Below are 17183 nucleotides of genomic sequence, written 5' to 3'. Positions count from 1 at the left end.
ATTGATAGTCACTCAACCATGTGAAGGCCTAAGCCATGATCTCATATTAAAGTGTTTTTAAAACCACCCATTATGTTCACTCAAATATAACTTTTAAATAATTTGTCACACACTTAATTCTCTATTTAGAGGTTAAGTGAAATTAAGGATGATGGGTTTCAGTCTGGAGAACATTTTCTCTGACAAAGCCATTCATTCCTTTAGATCTGCCTCTCATCCCCAGAAGGATAGTGGGTGGGACCTAGATACCCTTCTAAGAGATATATTAGGATTTTAATTCTACATTCCTAAAACTGAGTGGAAGTTTTTGCTCTGTCATTTCACGTGTACTTCCCTCCTCCACTCTCCTTTAAACCAGAACACTCATTCTCCTGTGAAAAGGAGACCGTTCTTTTCCTTTAAATAGGTGATGGGCAAATTCTCAATTTGTTTCAGGTGCCTTCGTAAGCTAAAAAAAGTAAACAACAAAAACTGAGAACTTAAAAAAAAAAAAAGATGCAGAAAAACCGAAGCCTGAAGCCATCCGTCTTTACCTCATTCTTCTTGGTATGTTACCTGAGCATTTGCAACAAGGATGTCAAGAGGGAAGCAGTCTCTACAGAGGCTTTACTGACCAGAGGTGAGGGTAGGTTCATGTTCCTTAAGGAAAAGGCAAAAGGGAAGAACTTCACGGGCGCGCTTAACACTTTGGTGGAAGGTGGATTTTAGAAAGGCCAAAATAGTAAACTATCGACAAAGTTTAAAGAGTGCGTGGATTGGGCACAACTAGTGAAAAGGTTAGCGGGCATGTAGGGAAACACTCGAGGTGGGAGGGTGCGGAGGAAAAGTTTTAAATATCTACCAGAGCTTAGTTATCTATTAACATGCATCCTCCTCCCCAGGCTCTGCTCTTGCCCCCAGAGCAGCTAGCTGCAGGGAAAGCAAGCAGCCCTATTTTTAAACACTTAAATCTCTCCCTTGGACTTCAGAAGGCTTGAGTTACTAGCGTTGTAAATAATGTTTCTTCCTAAACAAGTGAAGGCACACCTGAATTCCCTAGCCGAGGCCCAGGAGAAAGGAAGGTAAAGGCACAAAAAGTGATTTCAGCGTGAGAGCGAGGTGATGGGATGGGGGTCGGGGGTAGAAGGAAGGACTTACCGCAGCCTCTGCGGGCTGCCCCCAAAGACTCAGGGCCAGTAAGAACAAGCCGGCAGCCAGGCTGACTCCACGCAGTTTCATTCTTCTCCGGCTCCCGCAGCTCCTTCAGCACCCGCACGAAATCCCTGGCTGGCTCTGACCAACTGACATAATCTTGAGGGTTTATAGGGAGAGAGCTAGAGCCGGAGAGAGACAGCGAGGGTGTCCCAATTGTGCCGGTCGTCTTGGGTGAGGAGAAAGTAGGTTTTTAAGAGTGGAAGGGGAAAAGAAAAAAAAAAAAAAGCAGCAGCTATTCTTCCCTCCCCGCTCCCCTCCCCAAAGCCGGTCTCTCGGGAGCACTTTTCCCTTCTGTCCAGACTTGCAAACTTTTTCCTCGCGCAAGTCCCACAGATCTACTTTCCTCCCTCTCTTCCCCTGCACCGCCCCCTCCCCACCAGCCCTGGGGAATTTGAGGATCACTCCGCCACAGTTTTAGACCGCACCAGCAACCTGCGAGGGAGTGACGCTCAGTTATTTGGAGGAGGGAAACGTCCAGCCCAGTTGACTGCGCACCCTGACTCCCCCCGGGAAGCTTTTCTATTCGTTCACTTGCACCTTCCGTTGATACTCCTTTTCCCTGCCCAGTCCCTCTCTCATTGGTGTGAGCACCAAAGCCAATTACAAATAGACCTGAGCTGGGACTATTTTTTGTAGCGGAGGGATCTAAGAGAACGGTTTCTTTTATTGTTAATGATTAGAAACAAATTTTGGTGCCTGCTCCCAGGGCTGCTGGGGTTGTTTGCCTTCCACCTGCTCACAGGAGGGAGTTTCTACATACAACAGAAAATGTGAAAATATTAGAAACATATAAATATATTTATATAATTAAATATATGCTTACAGCTGAAGAATTAAGAAAATGAACGTACGTACACGTGTGTGAAGACTTTATGCATATTATATTCATATAAGATTTGGGAGCGTTCAGTAGATATGAGTAATTATTATGTGGTTGGATGTTATAGTAATACAGTCATATCTTTTTCTTTAGCTACACTGAATGCCATAATTAATATTTACCTCATACTGACTAACATAAAAGGCATTGACTCTCATTGCAGATGTTTCTCGGAGAGATTTAGGGTAGGGGATTAAATAACTTTAGTGCAATTTTCCTTAATACTAACACGGACACTTAATTGGAAATATTTGTATGGAGTTAATGGCAGTTGAATTGATGTCTCCCAAATAAAGTAGACTTGAACGTTACTTTGGTAATTCTGACATACAGATTTTTTAAAGCACCATCAGGCCCAGAAAATATTTTATGTGGACTCCTTGGGGGATCTTTTAGGGATTTCTTGACGAATTCTTCAGAACAGTTGTTATCTCACACCCTAGAATTTACCACTTCAGGGTCTTTCAGGGCTTCTGGACCTATATCACGGGGGCCCACTTATCCTTAGGTTCAGCTCAGCTAAAGGTAGTTTTACAACCCCAGAAACTACCACCACCCCAAGAGGTTAGTGTGCAATAAATTAGAATGAGTGATATGCATTTGGGAAAGTGTGCAAAGGCCCATGTGTCTATGTGGGAGGAGTATGCCTTAATCTGTATATGTGTAACAATTAACAGTGCTTTAAGAAAGTGTTTGATGCACAGTTGCTTACATCTTAGTGTGTAGGTCTGTGGGCCTGTGCGTGAAGCTGTGGAGATGCGTGGGAATGTTACGTGTAGAGGTGCCTGAAAGTGAGAAAGACGACCGGCTGCCCGAGGTAGGGGGGATGATTGACAGCAGACAGCCCCGCCCCCTTCCCCTCCATTCCTTCCTCCCCTGGTGCATGGAACTATCTTTTGAGTGCGGCAAGTTGTAGCGGGCACCGCTGACCGTGTTTCCCTTTGGGGCACCTCTTTATCTAGAAGCTGAGTTTAGTTTCTTCAGGAGTGAGCCACTTCGCCCCCCTACCCCATCCTCTTGAATAAGGAAACAGCCGCCAAGCATCCGATGAGCCGCGGCCGCGGAGCCGCTTAGCAGTCTCCCGGGACCCAGCTCCGGAGGAGCCGCAAGCATGCACCCTGGGTGAGCTGTTGCTGCCCCGAGCTCCTCTCCTCTTTCCTATTCTGGGCCACTTTGCCGGACCGGGACTATACTTGTACTTCTGTCATTACAGAGAAAGTTGGGGCAGGCAGCAAAAAGGGGTCGGGGGTCTATGGGCAGACGCAGGACCCCGGAGCCTAGAGAACCCATGTTATTCACCCTCCCTCCCGTTTCAGGTTGTGGCTTCTCCTGGTTACGTTGTGCCTGACCGAGGAACTGGCAGGAGCGGTGAGTCTCATCTCCCGACCCCTTTCCCTCCTCCTCCTTTGACCTCCTCCCCATCCCACCTCTTGTGTTTGTGTAAGGGGGTTGCAGGGGGTTGCAGAGGGTTGCGCCATGAAACGGAGTTCACATCATTCTCATTTCTACTGGGAGTTAATGGGATTCTTAGAAAGGAATAGCACAGTGTCAGGCTAATGCCTTTGGGACTCAGGCATCTTTCTGTTCCAAAACTTCGTAAGGGGTTGGGAAAATAAAAGTAGAAGACACAAGAGGCACGCATTTCTGAGCGTCTTCCCGGACGACTTAAAGATGACTGACATCTGATGCCTTTCTCTGTATCGATCTCCAAGGCAGAAGAAATGTAATTTTCCCTGGCTTACAAGAACATGAATTGGCACACAAGTTTGAAAGTGGGAGGAGTATCCAAGAAGTGGGACTTGGAAGTACCGAGAATGTTGTTAGAAGTTAAACTTAAGTATTTTCTTGTGAGTCCTCTGACAGTACCAGGTGACAACATCTGGATTCTTTAACTGCCTGAACTGCACTGATACTACTAGATGATGTTCAGTTTCTGCCTGATGTTTCCTTTTACTGGTTTTCTCTATCATCAGAAAGTTAAAGTGGTTAGAATAGGAAAAAAAATTCTAAAAGTTAACATTTCATAGGCTGTTTAGATATCATCCATCAAGTCAGCTAGGGGCTGCAGGCAAAGGGTTTTCTGTAGACGTTTGGTCAAGAAAAGTTTAATAGATCCCAGAAAGTAGTAATTCCAATGGAATTACTAGGATAAGCTACCAAAAGTGGCGTGACCTGAATAATCAGAGATGCTGCAGTTTTCCAGACTCACTAGCAACTTACGCCTGCAGAAATAAAGTTAATCATTGAGTTCAAATATGAAGTTAACTATTGAGTACTGTTTCACTGTTCTATTTTAAAAATTCTTAATAATTGCCAAAGTCATGCATGTACTCTATATATGTGTGTATATATATATATGTATATATATGACAGCTAAATATATATTCCAAATATTTACTTTGTGAGTTTTGACAATTTTCACTGATTGGCTCTATTTTTAATACTTCAGATATTTTAAAATACTATTTATAGAGCCATACTTAATTCAACCCAATAAGATTACCTAATACTTTTATGGGGAAAAAATGGATTACTTTGTCCTGGTATATGTCTTTAAGAAAATATCAGAATAAAGTGAAATGACTTCTCTTATGAAAAGAGGATGATGCCAGAAAACTTGACTTTTAATGTTTTGTGACCCCTTAACTCAGAACATCAGCTTTTATGTAAGTAAGTTCTAGATTTTGTAAGCAGAGGTATTGATCTAGTTTTCTGCACACTTCCCTTTCTGATTCCTGCAGTATACAAGTTTAGTTATATGTTACCTTGAGGCTCAATACTACATTTATTGAAAATGCCAGGTTTTGATTAGTTAACAATTTGTCTGGGAATCTTACTACTTATAAAAATGTCACGCTTGGGCAGAATACCCTCCAGTAAAACCTTTATTTCAGACTCTGGCTGATCGTATTCAGTGTACTTTTGGGAAAAGCATTAACAAATCATTCTAGGAGATTTCCCAAACACTGCATCCTATCACTTGATAACTTTAAAAGTTACTAGAGGATGTTGCCTTCATTTCTGAGAAGTGTTGAAGCATGTCTCCAAAATCATCCACTACTTTGGTGTGTGGATTTTAGACTCTGTCCCATTGTTTTACCATGTCACCTGCTATGTCAGTGTGACTGACCTTGGTAAGACTAAAATAAACCTTGAGATACACTGACAGTACTTTATTTTTTGCCTTCAGTTCATAACTACTTCATTCACCTATTATTTACTTCTGCATTATATGTTTGACATTGTAAAGCTAATTTTTAATTTTTGGAAAAATGGCAAAGAGAAAGAGAAGAGTAACAGGATAAGTTCTCAGAAGGTGACTTTGCTGAGGGGAAGTTTTTTCCTTTGTATTCTTTGTACTGGATTATCATTTATATTAGCTGGTTCTCATCTTTTACTCTCAATTCCAGTTCATCATCTGGGTTTGTAATATTTTTCACCTTTCAGATGATTTTAAACATTTGAATTCTTTGTAACTTTTTGACTTATATTAGTGAAAAATAACTTATAAATAGATTGGCAGGAACTATGTTGTGCTTCACTATGACAAAGTCTCTTCACTGTGAGAGTTAAACGTTGTCAATAAAGGAATACTGGTGAGCATTTAAGATAGGGTCATTTAGGTGCTTTTGAGTTCTTTCTTTGTCAGAGTTTATAAAGCAGTACTTTTGAAGGGATGGAAAACTAAATGTTAAAACCCAGGATTAAATAATGAATTTTCATTAAATTTCTTTTAAAAGAGTGCTGATCTTCATTTATTTGAAATATTTTCACAATTTATCTGAATGAGATAGAGCCTAGAATTTCAGAACATCCATATTGGTTTTTTGGTTATTAAGTGCCTAAGGCACCACACACAAAGATTTATTTAAACACAGTCTCTAACTCTGTAGGAGTTCACTTTCTCAGACAATGGTTGTCATTTTGTTCCTTAAAGGATAGGATACTTGGGACTTCCCTGGTGGTCCAGTGGTTAAGACTTCAAGCTCCCAATGCAGGGGGCCGGGGTTTGATCCCTGGTCAGGGAACTAGATCCCTCATGCCACAACTAAAGTATCCTGCGTGCCACAACGAAGATCCCACAGGCCGCAACTAAGACCCGGCACAGACAAATAAATAAATAAAAATATTTTTTAAAATATAGGATACTTATTGATAAATTACCATCAGCATCATGTTAGAGAAGAGACTAGAAAGACCTATATCTCACCAAAGGCCAATATGTTTAGAAGTTAAAATATATCCCAAATTAGTCAGGGTCCTCATGTTTTCTTCCCATTTTGCCCCAAATCTACTTTCACAAGAGGATCTAATACAACCAGACATATTTAAAAGTCAAAGCCCAGTGGGAGAGTTAATGGAGTGGGGAAGAGGCAAAGGGGAGAAAACACCTGTCTATTATCAACTCTGCCTAGAGCACAGGTAAAGTGCCTTTAGCCACATTCAAATCAAGATCTGATTGAAATACAAACTTCTTAAAGTTGTAACTTGCTCAGATTGGTCCTTTCCAATGTGATTTTCAGTCATAATCACAGTCATCAAAGTATGAAGGGAGTGTTAAGGTTTTTCAGAGATGGAGAAAATCCCTTCCTAATATAAGGATCAAGAGGAATATTTGCCTTGTTTGGGCTGTCTCTAGGATTTTTCTTTTTTTCTCTTTTAAAACAAGTTTATTAAGATATAATTTACATACCATAAATTCACGCATTTATGTATATCATTCAATGATTTTTAGTAAATTTACTAAGTTGTACAACCATCACTATATCCAGTTCTAGAACATTTTCATCACCCCAGTAAGATCCTTCATATCCCTTTAATTAATCCCTATTCCCACTCCCCAAGCCTAGGCAAGCATGAATCTACTTTTCTACCTCTATAGATATGTCTTTTCTGGACATTTCATATAAATAGAACCAATTAATATATAATCTTTTGCGTTTAGCATTTTTCACTTAGCATAATATTTTTGAAATTCATTCATGTTGTAGCATATATCAGTATTTTACTCCTTTTTTTTTTAGTATTGGTATTGGTATTTAGTATTGGTATTCCATTATGGATATACCCCATTTTCTTTATGCATTCACCAATGAATGGACATTTGGGCTCTTTCCACTTTTGGCTCTTATGAACAATACTGCTATGAACATTAACATACAAATCTTTGTGTGGGCATATATTTTATTTCTCCTGAGTAGATGGAATTGCTGGGTTGTATGAAAACTTTATATTTAACCTCTTAAGAAACTGCAAAACTGTTTTCCAAAGTGGCTGTACCACCTCACATTCCATCAGCACTGTATGAAAATTCCAGTTTTGCTACATCCTTGCCAACACTTGTAATTGTCTGTCATTTTTATTATAGCCATCCTGGTGGGTGTGAAGTGGTGTCTCGTTGTGGTTTTAATTTGCATTTCCCTAATGACTAATCAATTAAGCATCTTTTCAAGTACTTATTAGCCATTTGGATATCTTCTTTGGAGAAATGTTTATTCAAATATTTTGCCCATTTGAAAATTGGATTGTCTTATTATTATTATGTTGTAAGAGTTCTTTGTATATTTTAGATACGAGTCTTTTACCATGTATACAGTTTGCAAATATTTTCTCCCGGTCTGTGGCTTATGTTTTCATTTTCTTAATATGAATTCTTAAAGTAGTCTTCTGCTTTGCCTGCTAGCAAATATCCTATATCAGCTAGATATGAATGATTGGAATATATAACATATATATGTGTGTCTGCACGGACATCAAATATGTATCTTGGGTGACTGGGAATGCTGATACATATGTATGAGTGCATCATCAAGTGAACCATCAAATGACTACATAAATAGGTAGCAATAGATGATAATGTAGTTATATTATTGACAGGTCAAAAGAAACATTTTCAGATAGGAGTGGAGGGGAAAATAGATATTATTTAATGTGTTACTAAAGAATCAGATAGATATATTACCATATCACAAATTTGTTTTATTATACATTTTGATGATTGGTTTCTGTTGTAACCCCATGTATTTTATTGACTACATTTAAAAATACTTTTCTGAAAGGGAGTCTGTAGGCTTCACTAGACTGTCAGAGTAATCCATGGTACTGAAAAAGAACCCATCTAGTTATGCAGTTGGTTTTTACAATTTGGTGTCTAAGGCATCTTCAGGTGTGAGGGCATTTGCATTGACAAGTGCCAACAACCTTTTAGATTCTAGGCATATTATGGCGCCTCCAGTAAATATGCCTCTATATTCTATAAGATCATAGTCAAGCCAAATCACAGGAGCAAAGTGGGCTATTCCCCTAATTACTTCATTAATATAATAATGAAGCAAATAGATTGACCTCAATTATCAATACATATTGGTGTTCACTTGCCTCAATTTGTGCTTAATTCCATAATTTCACCACCATGCTTGGAGTATATAGACTTGTCCTATCCTACGTAGATGACAAGACATATACATCTAGAAAGAAGATATTAGGAAAGCACCATGCTGTATTAAACTACCAAGTCCTTTTAAGCTGACCAATGTCCCAGTGAGGCAGATCATAGAGCTCTAACTTGTTTTAAGGTCTAAATATAAATAGAACACCTGATAAGCATGCCCAAGGGAAAACTGACAGGAAAATTAGCTAAGAACAATTATCTACTCTTACCATCTGTAATTTATCCCGCTCCTAGGATATTTTTTCTTCTACAAACAATATTGAAGTCTCCTCCATTATAAAAACAAATAAAATTTTAACAAACCATGGCTTCATTTTCCTCTGTTACTCTAACCCCCTCAATCACATTACCACCAAATTTCTGGTCATTTTCTACTCTTCTTCAACAACCATCTACCCTTAAGCCTATTACAGTCTAGAAGGAGGCTATTCTACCAAAATTGCCCTCTTTCAAGTTACTAATGGATACCTGACTGCCAAGCCCAATGGTTTCATTGCAGTCCCCATTTTATCTGACTTCTTTACTGTAGTGCTTGGCATTCTCTAGTCATTCTCAAACCGCCTTTCCCCCTTGGTCTTCCAAGTCACGATGCCTCATTGTTTCTCATTACACTTCTCTGATTTTTCTTTCTGGGGGGCTGTGCACCATATGGCTTGCAGGATCTTAGTTCCCCAACGAGGGATTGAACCCAAGCCCTCGGCAGTGAAAGTGCAGAGTCCTAACCACTAGACCACCAGGGAATTCCCTCTGATATTTTTATTTCATTCATTCAACATTTATTTATTGAGCAGCCACTGTATTCTAAATAGTATGCCAGGCTCTGGTGACACAGTGGTGAACAAGTCAGGCATGACCTTTGCCATCATGGAGGTTACAATCTTCATCACTCCCTGGTCATAAAATGGTGGTTTTGCTCAGCATTTTTATCCTTTGCCTTCTTCTTGCCTCAACAGTTTTAACTATGCCTCCTATACATTAATGACTATCAAATTTTTATTTCCAGCCCAGATGTCTCTTTTTAGCTCCAAATCTTTATTTCCAATTACCTACTAAGTACCTATATCTCAATTAGTTGTTACATACAAAGCACTTAAAATGGCGCCTAGAGCTTAGTATAAGCCCTCAACCAATGCCAGGTCTTATGTTGTATTGCCCCAAAACACAGTGTATCTGAACATGAAATTATTTTCTACTCTACCATGATACTCCAACCTGCTATCTTTTTTATCTTTGTTAAATGTCATCACCATCCACCCAGTTTCAAGCGAGAAACTATAGAATCAGGCACCAAACCTCATTATCTCCATCTCCACCAAGTTCTGTTAGTTTTACCAAAACCCCGCAGAATCCAGTTTTCTATTCATATTCGAATGGTTCCAAGTCTCATCATCATATATAAATAATCTCCTAACTAGTTTTTCTACCCCCTGACTCCATTCTAATCTCTACACTGCCACCAGAGTTATTTTATTAACAACAAATCCAGCTATGTTATCTCCTGGTTTAAGTTTTGTTGGTTTCTTGTTTCTTCCAAGATTAAAATACATACTCCTTGGCTTGACACATTTAAGGGCCTTCATTATCTGGCCCCAACTACCATTCCAGCCTCATGTCTGAGTGTTTTTTCCTGCCACCTCTCCTTCTCAAACTCATAGTGTACATTACGCTTCATTCAGACTGAACTTCTCTCCATTCCCAAATTACTTTATGTTCTTTCACATTTTTTGCTCTTCTATATGCCATCCCCTCCATCTGGAATGTCTTTCTCCACCATTTACACCTTCTCTTCCTAGTGAACTCCTCAATCTTTAATACCCAGATAAAATGTTGTTTCCTCTATGAAACAGCCCCAGTCCTCTTCAGAAAGAATTTATTCTTCCTTCCCCTGTGCTTCCAAAACTCTTTGGGCCCCTTTGGTGGAACCTACCACATAGTTGTGAAATTCCTATGTTTGTATGCAACGTTGCCCTCTTCAAACTTACAATGTCCAGGATACTGCCAAGCATATAGGAAGTGATCAGTAGATGACTTTCAAGTGAGTAAACAGATCTACTCCTAATGGCCTGTAACAACTGCCTTTTCCTTGTCTCTCTTGAGAATTATAAATGTTAACTCTAATAACAGTTGCTTTGATGGAAAAATAACCACCTTGTTCAATGGTATAATGTTTAAGAGAAAGGACTCTGGAATCAGACTTATGTTTGAATGCTGCCTCTGCCCACTGTGTGACATAAGGCAAGTCATTTTACCTTTCTGAGACTCAATTTTCTCATCAGTAAAAAAGGGATAATAACACCTTCCTCCTGAGAGTGTCGGGTGATTAGAAGGGAGAACGTATGTGTAGTTACCATTCACAAGGTAGTTGCTAAATCCCCACTCTATCCCCCTATGGAAAAGTATTCTCTATTTCTTTTAATGCTGAGGGAAATTTTTAAAGTATTTCCTAATTTTGACAACTGATAAAAAGAGATGCCGGGGCTTCCCTGGTGGCACAGTGGTTGAGAGTCTGCCTGCCGAAGCAGGGGACACGGGTTCGTGCCCCGGTCTGGGAAGATACCACATGCCACAGAGCAGCTGGGCCCGTGAGCCATGGCCGCTGAGCCTGCGCGTCCGGAGCCTGTGCTCTGCAATGGGAGAGGCCACAACTGTGAGAGGCCCGCGTACCGGAAAAAAAAAAAAAGAAGAGATGCCGGACAAGACTCTCGTTTTGTAGATTGTATGTCTAGAAGAATGGTCGTGTTTCTCAATTGCCCCCTTGTCTCTTTTTCCCTCTTCTACCACTTTCATAATGACATATAATTACTAGTGCTTTAAGTTTACAAAGCACTTTCTCAATATCTTATTAGCAGCTCAAGACTACCCTGAGAAATATATAGGGCAAATATTCTCAGCCGAGAGAGATTAACTGATTTCTCTAAGATCACAAATCCAGCAAATGGCAGCATTTGGGTTAAAACCCACTATACTCTGCTGTCTCTCTAATTCAGGCATCTTATCATCTCTTATCTGGACTCCAAAACAGACCTGACTTCCTCTGGTTTCAGTCTTCCCCTGCCCCCCACCCCCTCTCCTGATAGCCATCCTCTGCGAGCAAGGGGCCTATTCTGAAATACAAATATGATCATGCCACTCCAAGTTCCCCATACCCATCATCATCTGGCCCTGCCCACCCATCCAACCCCATCTCCTGTTACTGTTCTCATTCTGATGTTTAGACCACAGTTTGCTTTTGATGTTGGCTCAGCATGCCAACATCCTCCTGCTTTGCCTTCTGCTTGAAACACCCTTCTTTTCTCCTCCTCTTTCTTCCTCCTGTCTCTGCCGATGGACTTAGTATTTTTCCCTTAAGCCCAGTTTAGTGAATGTTTTTCTGAAATCTCCCCTTCTTTCTAGCCTTCTGTCTCCCCCTCTGTTTTTCCTTCTTTGTTTCCTTCAACAAAGATTTATTTAGTGCCTTCTATGTGTCAAACACTGTGGCCATCCCTGTTGTTTGAAGGACCATGGCAAGTACCAAGCCAGTGTGGCTGGAACACAGGGAGGGGGAAGTAGAGGGAGGGAGGTGGAAGATTGTGTGAGATGAGGCTGGAGGAACAGGAAAGGACCAGATATATCCTGCACTCTTTTTGTTTTGTTTTGTTATACTTATTTATTTGGTTGCACTGGGTCTTAGTTGCGGCACGTGTGCTCCTTAGTTGCGGCCAGTGGGCTCCTTAGTTGTGGCATGCATGTGGGATCTAGTTCCCTGAGCAGGGATCAAACCCAGGCCCCCTGCATTGGGAGCACAGAGTCTTAACTACTGCGCCACCAGAGAAGTCCCTACCCTGCACTCTTATTGGCTCCTGATTCCTTAGAGCATTTACCTAATGCCTGCACTAAGGTGTATTTCTCTGGTGGAGTGTAATAGGTGTTATAGTTATTGCTGGCCACCATCTCTGTGTCTAGCACTGGCAAACCCTTATGCCTGGAGGGCTCACTCCTGTGGCACATATCTACCCCTTCCAGATTTATAAAATTTAGGTAAGTCATGAGGTATGTGTCTTTTCTTCAGCTTTTTGGGAGGGTTCCATGTTTTAAGCCTGGAGGTCTATTTCCTGATTTTTTTCCCTTTATGGATTATAGTGTGGTTAAAAAAGTAAAGAGCTCCATATTTGGAGCTAAATGTTTCTCAGTTCAGATACAGACTTCAGCATTAATTATGGCCTTAGGAGAAATCACTAAATGTATTATTGGCTGAAAAATTATTACTATTGTTGTTATTCTGCTCCCATCACTCACTGTGACTGCCTTTGCACTAAAAATGAGTGGTGAACCCATTTTGGGGGCATTTTTAGAGTAAATTGCTTAATTATGTGTTGAATTTGTATTTCAAGCTTCCTAAAGGGAGAAGAAGAGTTAGAATTGTTATATTTGTTCCAGTTTCTCCAAAGCCACTTCTACCTCTGCTGCCCTACCTTTGTGACTTCCTGTAGAGACCAAGGTACCAACTGAAGATGATGTCTGAAGACACCTCTTCAGGCATCTTTGAAGTCCCAGTTCCCTTTAGTCCAACAACAATAGAGGTAGTTTGCCATTATCTCTCAATCTGGTTGCTTTTACTGAGGGGGAGTTGGTGTTCTTCAGTGGAAATTTCCCTGGCCCTAAAGTTCTAACAGTATTTACCTCAGAGAGACCAGGCTTTCCCAGAAATGTCTGGGACTTCTGGCCAAGAGACTGAATTAGTCCTTTGGGAGACACATTTTCTCTGGGGGAGAGAAGGAAAGTTAAGTGGTATTTCTCCTTTGCTCTGTAAATCTTTGAGCGACAATTTTTCCTTATCCAGAGCAAAGAGAGTTGGCAGAGAAAATCTAAAATGCCTAGAATCTCTAAATTCTGTTTGTGAGTGTAGCAGATCCCTTGAGAATGAAGATCAACTTGAGATTTATAAGATGTATGTGACCTTGCCTTTGCGATAAGATTAAGTTGCAAAAATACTCACCAGCATCTAGATACCCAGAACATGCTCATAGATAATAATGTTGGTGTTGATGCTGATAAGGATGAAGAAGAATGATGAGAGCACTTTTCAAAATTTACAGCAGTAGACCCTGTTCCCCGGAACAAAATCTTATATGACCCCCAACATAAAAACCGAAGTGTTTTGCTAATAAGTCAAAGTTTTTAATATTTATTTGTAAAGTCAGTAAGAAGGAAGAGAATGGAAAAAACATAAAATCTGAAATTGAGAACTATGGCAGTCTTAGTCTCCAGTTTATTCCTGTGTGGAGAAAATTCTGATGTCCCCAAATAAGTAGTGGCTTTTTGCCTAATAGTTTGTCTTGTCATCTCTGGATATTCTTCAGTTAAACAGACATAGGAAGAAAATCTATATTTCTAGGTATACATACACTACTCTCTCTGTCCTCTCACTTTCATTCTCTCTCTTTCTCACATACACACACATTGCCAACTTGACAGCACAGATTAGTGCAATCGGTGATGGTTTCTGATGTGTGAATGTTCGGTGTGGAACCCATTTGAATGGTACATGCTGTGTTTTATTACAGTCTTAAAATAGTTTAAAATGGAATTTTTAACTGAAATTAAAATCAGATGTTGTGGAACTGTTGAAATACCGCCACCATTTAAAAACACTGGATTATATGATAAGCCAGCATCAAACTTCATAGATCAGAATGAAGTGTTCTAGAAAGTGAAAGAAGGAAGAGGTCAGTATGGATTGTAGTTAGAGAAACCTTCACAGAAGTAAAATTCGTGCTGGGCCTTAAAGGACTCCTAGAAAATAAATGATAAATGTGGAGACGGGATATTCTAGATTTTTCCAGGACATCCCCGATTTCAAGTTTTTCTTCTCTAGGTCTCTATAAATATACTTGTATTTGTCAGGACAGATGATTTATCTTTGATAGTTAAATGTAGTCCTATTAAATATCAAAGAGACAAGCTGATCAGAGCATGAGCAAAAACATGGAGGAGGTATGAGGGTGCAGTGTCTTTGAGGAAATTAGAAAAAGGCACACTTTCCTCTAGGCAGTCAGAGCTCCCTGCCACGCCTCACTCCTTGCTGAGCAGCAAGCAGTGTGGATTTCAGCCCCCATGTGCCTCCTCAGTCAAGGTTCCTTTTGCAGTGAACCCCATGAGCAGTCATACACTGCAGCCCTAGCAAGAATATGGTTGAATGGAGGACAGCGAGAAGACCTACCTGGGTAAAGCACCGGAGTAGAAGGAAATGATTATGGACAGCTGAGGCAGGGTTAGGTTATGGAGGTCTTAAAACCCAGGCAGAGAGAAAAAGTTGGCTACAAAGCGCTGTGCTGATTGCTATTTGAGGGAAATACTGACATGATCAGTGGGTCTTTTGCCCGCTCTTCATATGTCAGACAAGTGCCTGTACATATAACTCCCTGTATCCTATATATCCAACGTAAATACACATATACATACTAAGAGTGTGCTGTTTTAATTTTTATTGATTTCTTTTTATCTTCATTGTAAAGACTACTCTCTAGCTTTAACCACAGTCTTTGCCTTTACTTTCTTGCCTTCTAAGTATTATCCTAAATCACCACTTTTATTCTTCCCCTCCTCGAGAAGTTGTAACATCACCCAGATGCCTACTCCATTAAAACATTGTAGTTCTCCCCCCCACCCCCAAATCTCTCCCTACCGGACCACCTGAAGAATTTAAGGCACAGTGGTCAAGTTGGAAGAGATCCGTAGCTTTCTTTGGTTTAATGTCCAGCACCTGTTTTGAGCCCTCAGCCTGCGATCTCCAGTCTTGAAGCCCTGAGACTGGCTTGTGGCTCCCGCTTTCCCTAATGGCTGTGACAACCAAAGGTGCTGAGAGAGATGGCAGCTTCTCCGTCCACTGACTCCCAGTTTATACTCTCCCTGTCAGACTATAAGTCAGGGAAGAAGAGAGTTCTGACATAAAACATTGTACTTTAGAGCCCAATTGACAGCACTTCCTTTCTCTATTTTGAAGGATCTCCCTATGCATTTCTATGTGTACATTTCTCTGTAAGTTTGGTTATGCCCTCCTGTATACCTGTGAGAGTATGTATTTATTTAACATATTTTGTTTGTCAGGTTTTTTTTCTTTTTTGTGTTGTGTCTTTTACTGTCTTTTTAAAATTTTGAAACAATCTCAAAATTACAGAAAAGCTTCAAGTATGCTACAATAATTTTTCATTTAACCATTTGAGAGTAAGTTGCCAGTATGATCCAACATCACTCCCAAATACTTTAGTGTATATTTCCTACAAACAAAGATATTCTGCTATGTAGTCATTTTTTCTCTTAAAAATTATTATGAAATATTTTAGGCAACAGGAATGTTATTTATATAATATTAAGTAAAATAATATAATGAACATATATAATAATGTAATTAAACAAAATATGATGAATATATGACCATCACCCAGCTTAAGAAATAAAATGCAATTGAAACCACCTGTGTATCACTCCCAGCCCCACCCCCACCCCCACCCCCACCCCCCCACCTCCACCATCTTGAATTTGGTATATATCATTCATTCGTAAGATGGAGTTTCTAAGTGGGTTTCAGGTAGGTCTGTAAGTGCCCTGAAACTGTATGTAAAATTAGATATGCATGTACATTTTTCTGGGGAAAAGGTCCATAGCTTTGATGACATTTACATGCATAAACGTAAGCTGTGTGTGACATAGCAGAGTTCACAAAAAAATAGTCTGCAGTTAGCACATATCCTTTTCCGCCACTCATTTATTGCTTAGCTCTTTGTATTCTGGCTTTCTCCCCAACCAATTCACTGAGATTGATTTGATTAGGTCACTTCCTAATCACCAAATTCAATTGCTTCTTCTCAGTCCCCATCCTCACTGAACTACCAGTAGCATCGTACTCTTCACTCACTTCTTCTAGACTCTTTCCCTCGCCTTGGTTTCTGCACTCTCTTGACATTCTTCAGTCTCCTCACCTGAAAAGTATAATACCTACCTCATATGGTGGTGAGGGTTAGTTAAAATGTTCATAAAGTGCCTGATTGTTGTATGTGCTCAATAAACTGTAGCTATTATTCGCAGTCAATTCTCATACCACTGTGGTGTGTCTCATCATCTCCCAGCCCCCTGTTTAAGGTGTTATGAATGGACAGAGGTCATGCCAGGAAGACAGCCTGCAATTACTGCCTCAGCTTCCTGCAGTGCTGTTCATTAGCCTAATAGTAACCCCTATACGTATTCATAGTTCTCCTTAGGGCAGGGTCAGTGATCCTAAGAGTCTTTAAGAGAAAATAATTTAGGTGAAGTCTAGTTAGCCTTGAATTACATAGGGATATAGTTTTAAATTTCATCCCCCAAAGTTTGTAACGCTGTTCTCAACCTGGTCACCTTTAAAAACCTCAGATGGTAAGAAGTTAGTTCTCCTTTCCTTGTTTGTTCAGCTTTTTGCCCACTCTGCTACTAAACAGACTGACAAATGTAGGTGCCAACTCTATTACGAAGGACACCTGCTGGCTTCAAGCTGGCCTAGGGCCAGTTATCCTGGACAGGCCATTGAAGAGCCATATGACTTTCAGACACTATTTACTTGGAACAGAATGAGAGGAAGGATTTATATCAAGTTACCAGTCCCCTGAGTCTGCCCTGTCCTGAGCTGTCCTCTTTATCCTTCATGTC

The 17183-nt window shown here is 40.2% G+C and overlaps 2 protein-coding genes across 4 annotated transcripts in view; one reads left to right on the top strand and one right to left on the bottom strand.

The window, feature by feature from the left end:
• Window positions 1–1252, bottom strand: part of COL4A5 (collagen type IV alpha 5 chain) — a 217339-nt gene extending 216087 nt beyond the window's left edge. For all 3 annotated transcript variants that reach the window (XM_082681810.1, XM_082681809.1, XM_082681808.1), the window contains exon 1: window positions 1138–1252. In XM_082681810.1, the coding sequence (XP_082537936.1) occupies window positions 1138–1218 (81 nt within the window). In that variant the 5' untranslated portion in view covers window positions 1219–1252. The remainder of the gene's footprint in view (window positions 1–1137) is intronic.
• A 1933-nt stretch (window positions 1253–3185) lies between these two features.
• The window catches only part of COL4A6 (collagen type IV alpha 6 chain), a gene marked incomplete at both ends in the record, with an annotated part of 281869 nt that continues 267871 nt past the window's right edge, over window positions 3186–17183 (top strand). Inside the window, 2 exons of the mRNA XM_082646879.1 lie at window positions 3186–3196; window positions 3391–3442. Coding sequence (XP_082503005.1) covers window positions 3186–3196; window positions 3391–3442 — 63 coding nt within the window. The remainder of the gene's footprint in view (window positions 3197–3390; window positions 3443–17183) is intronic.

This window comes from Grampus griseus (genome assembly GCF_964374135.1).
Source record: "Grampus griseus genome assembly, chromosome: X".
Taxonomy (NCBI): domain Eukaryota; kingdom Metazoa; phylum Chordata; class Mammalia; order Artiodactyla; family Delphinidae; genus Grampus; species Grampus griseus.
This window is presented reverse-complemented; position numbering and strand designations above follow the sequence as displayed.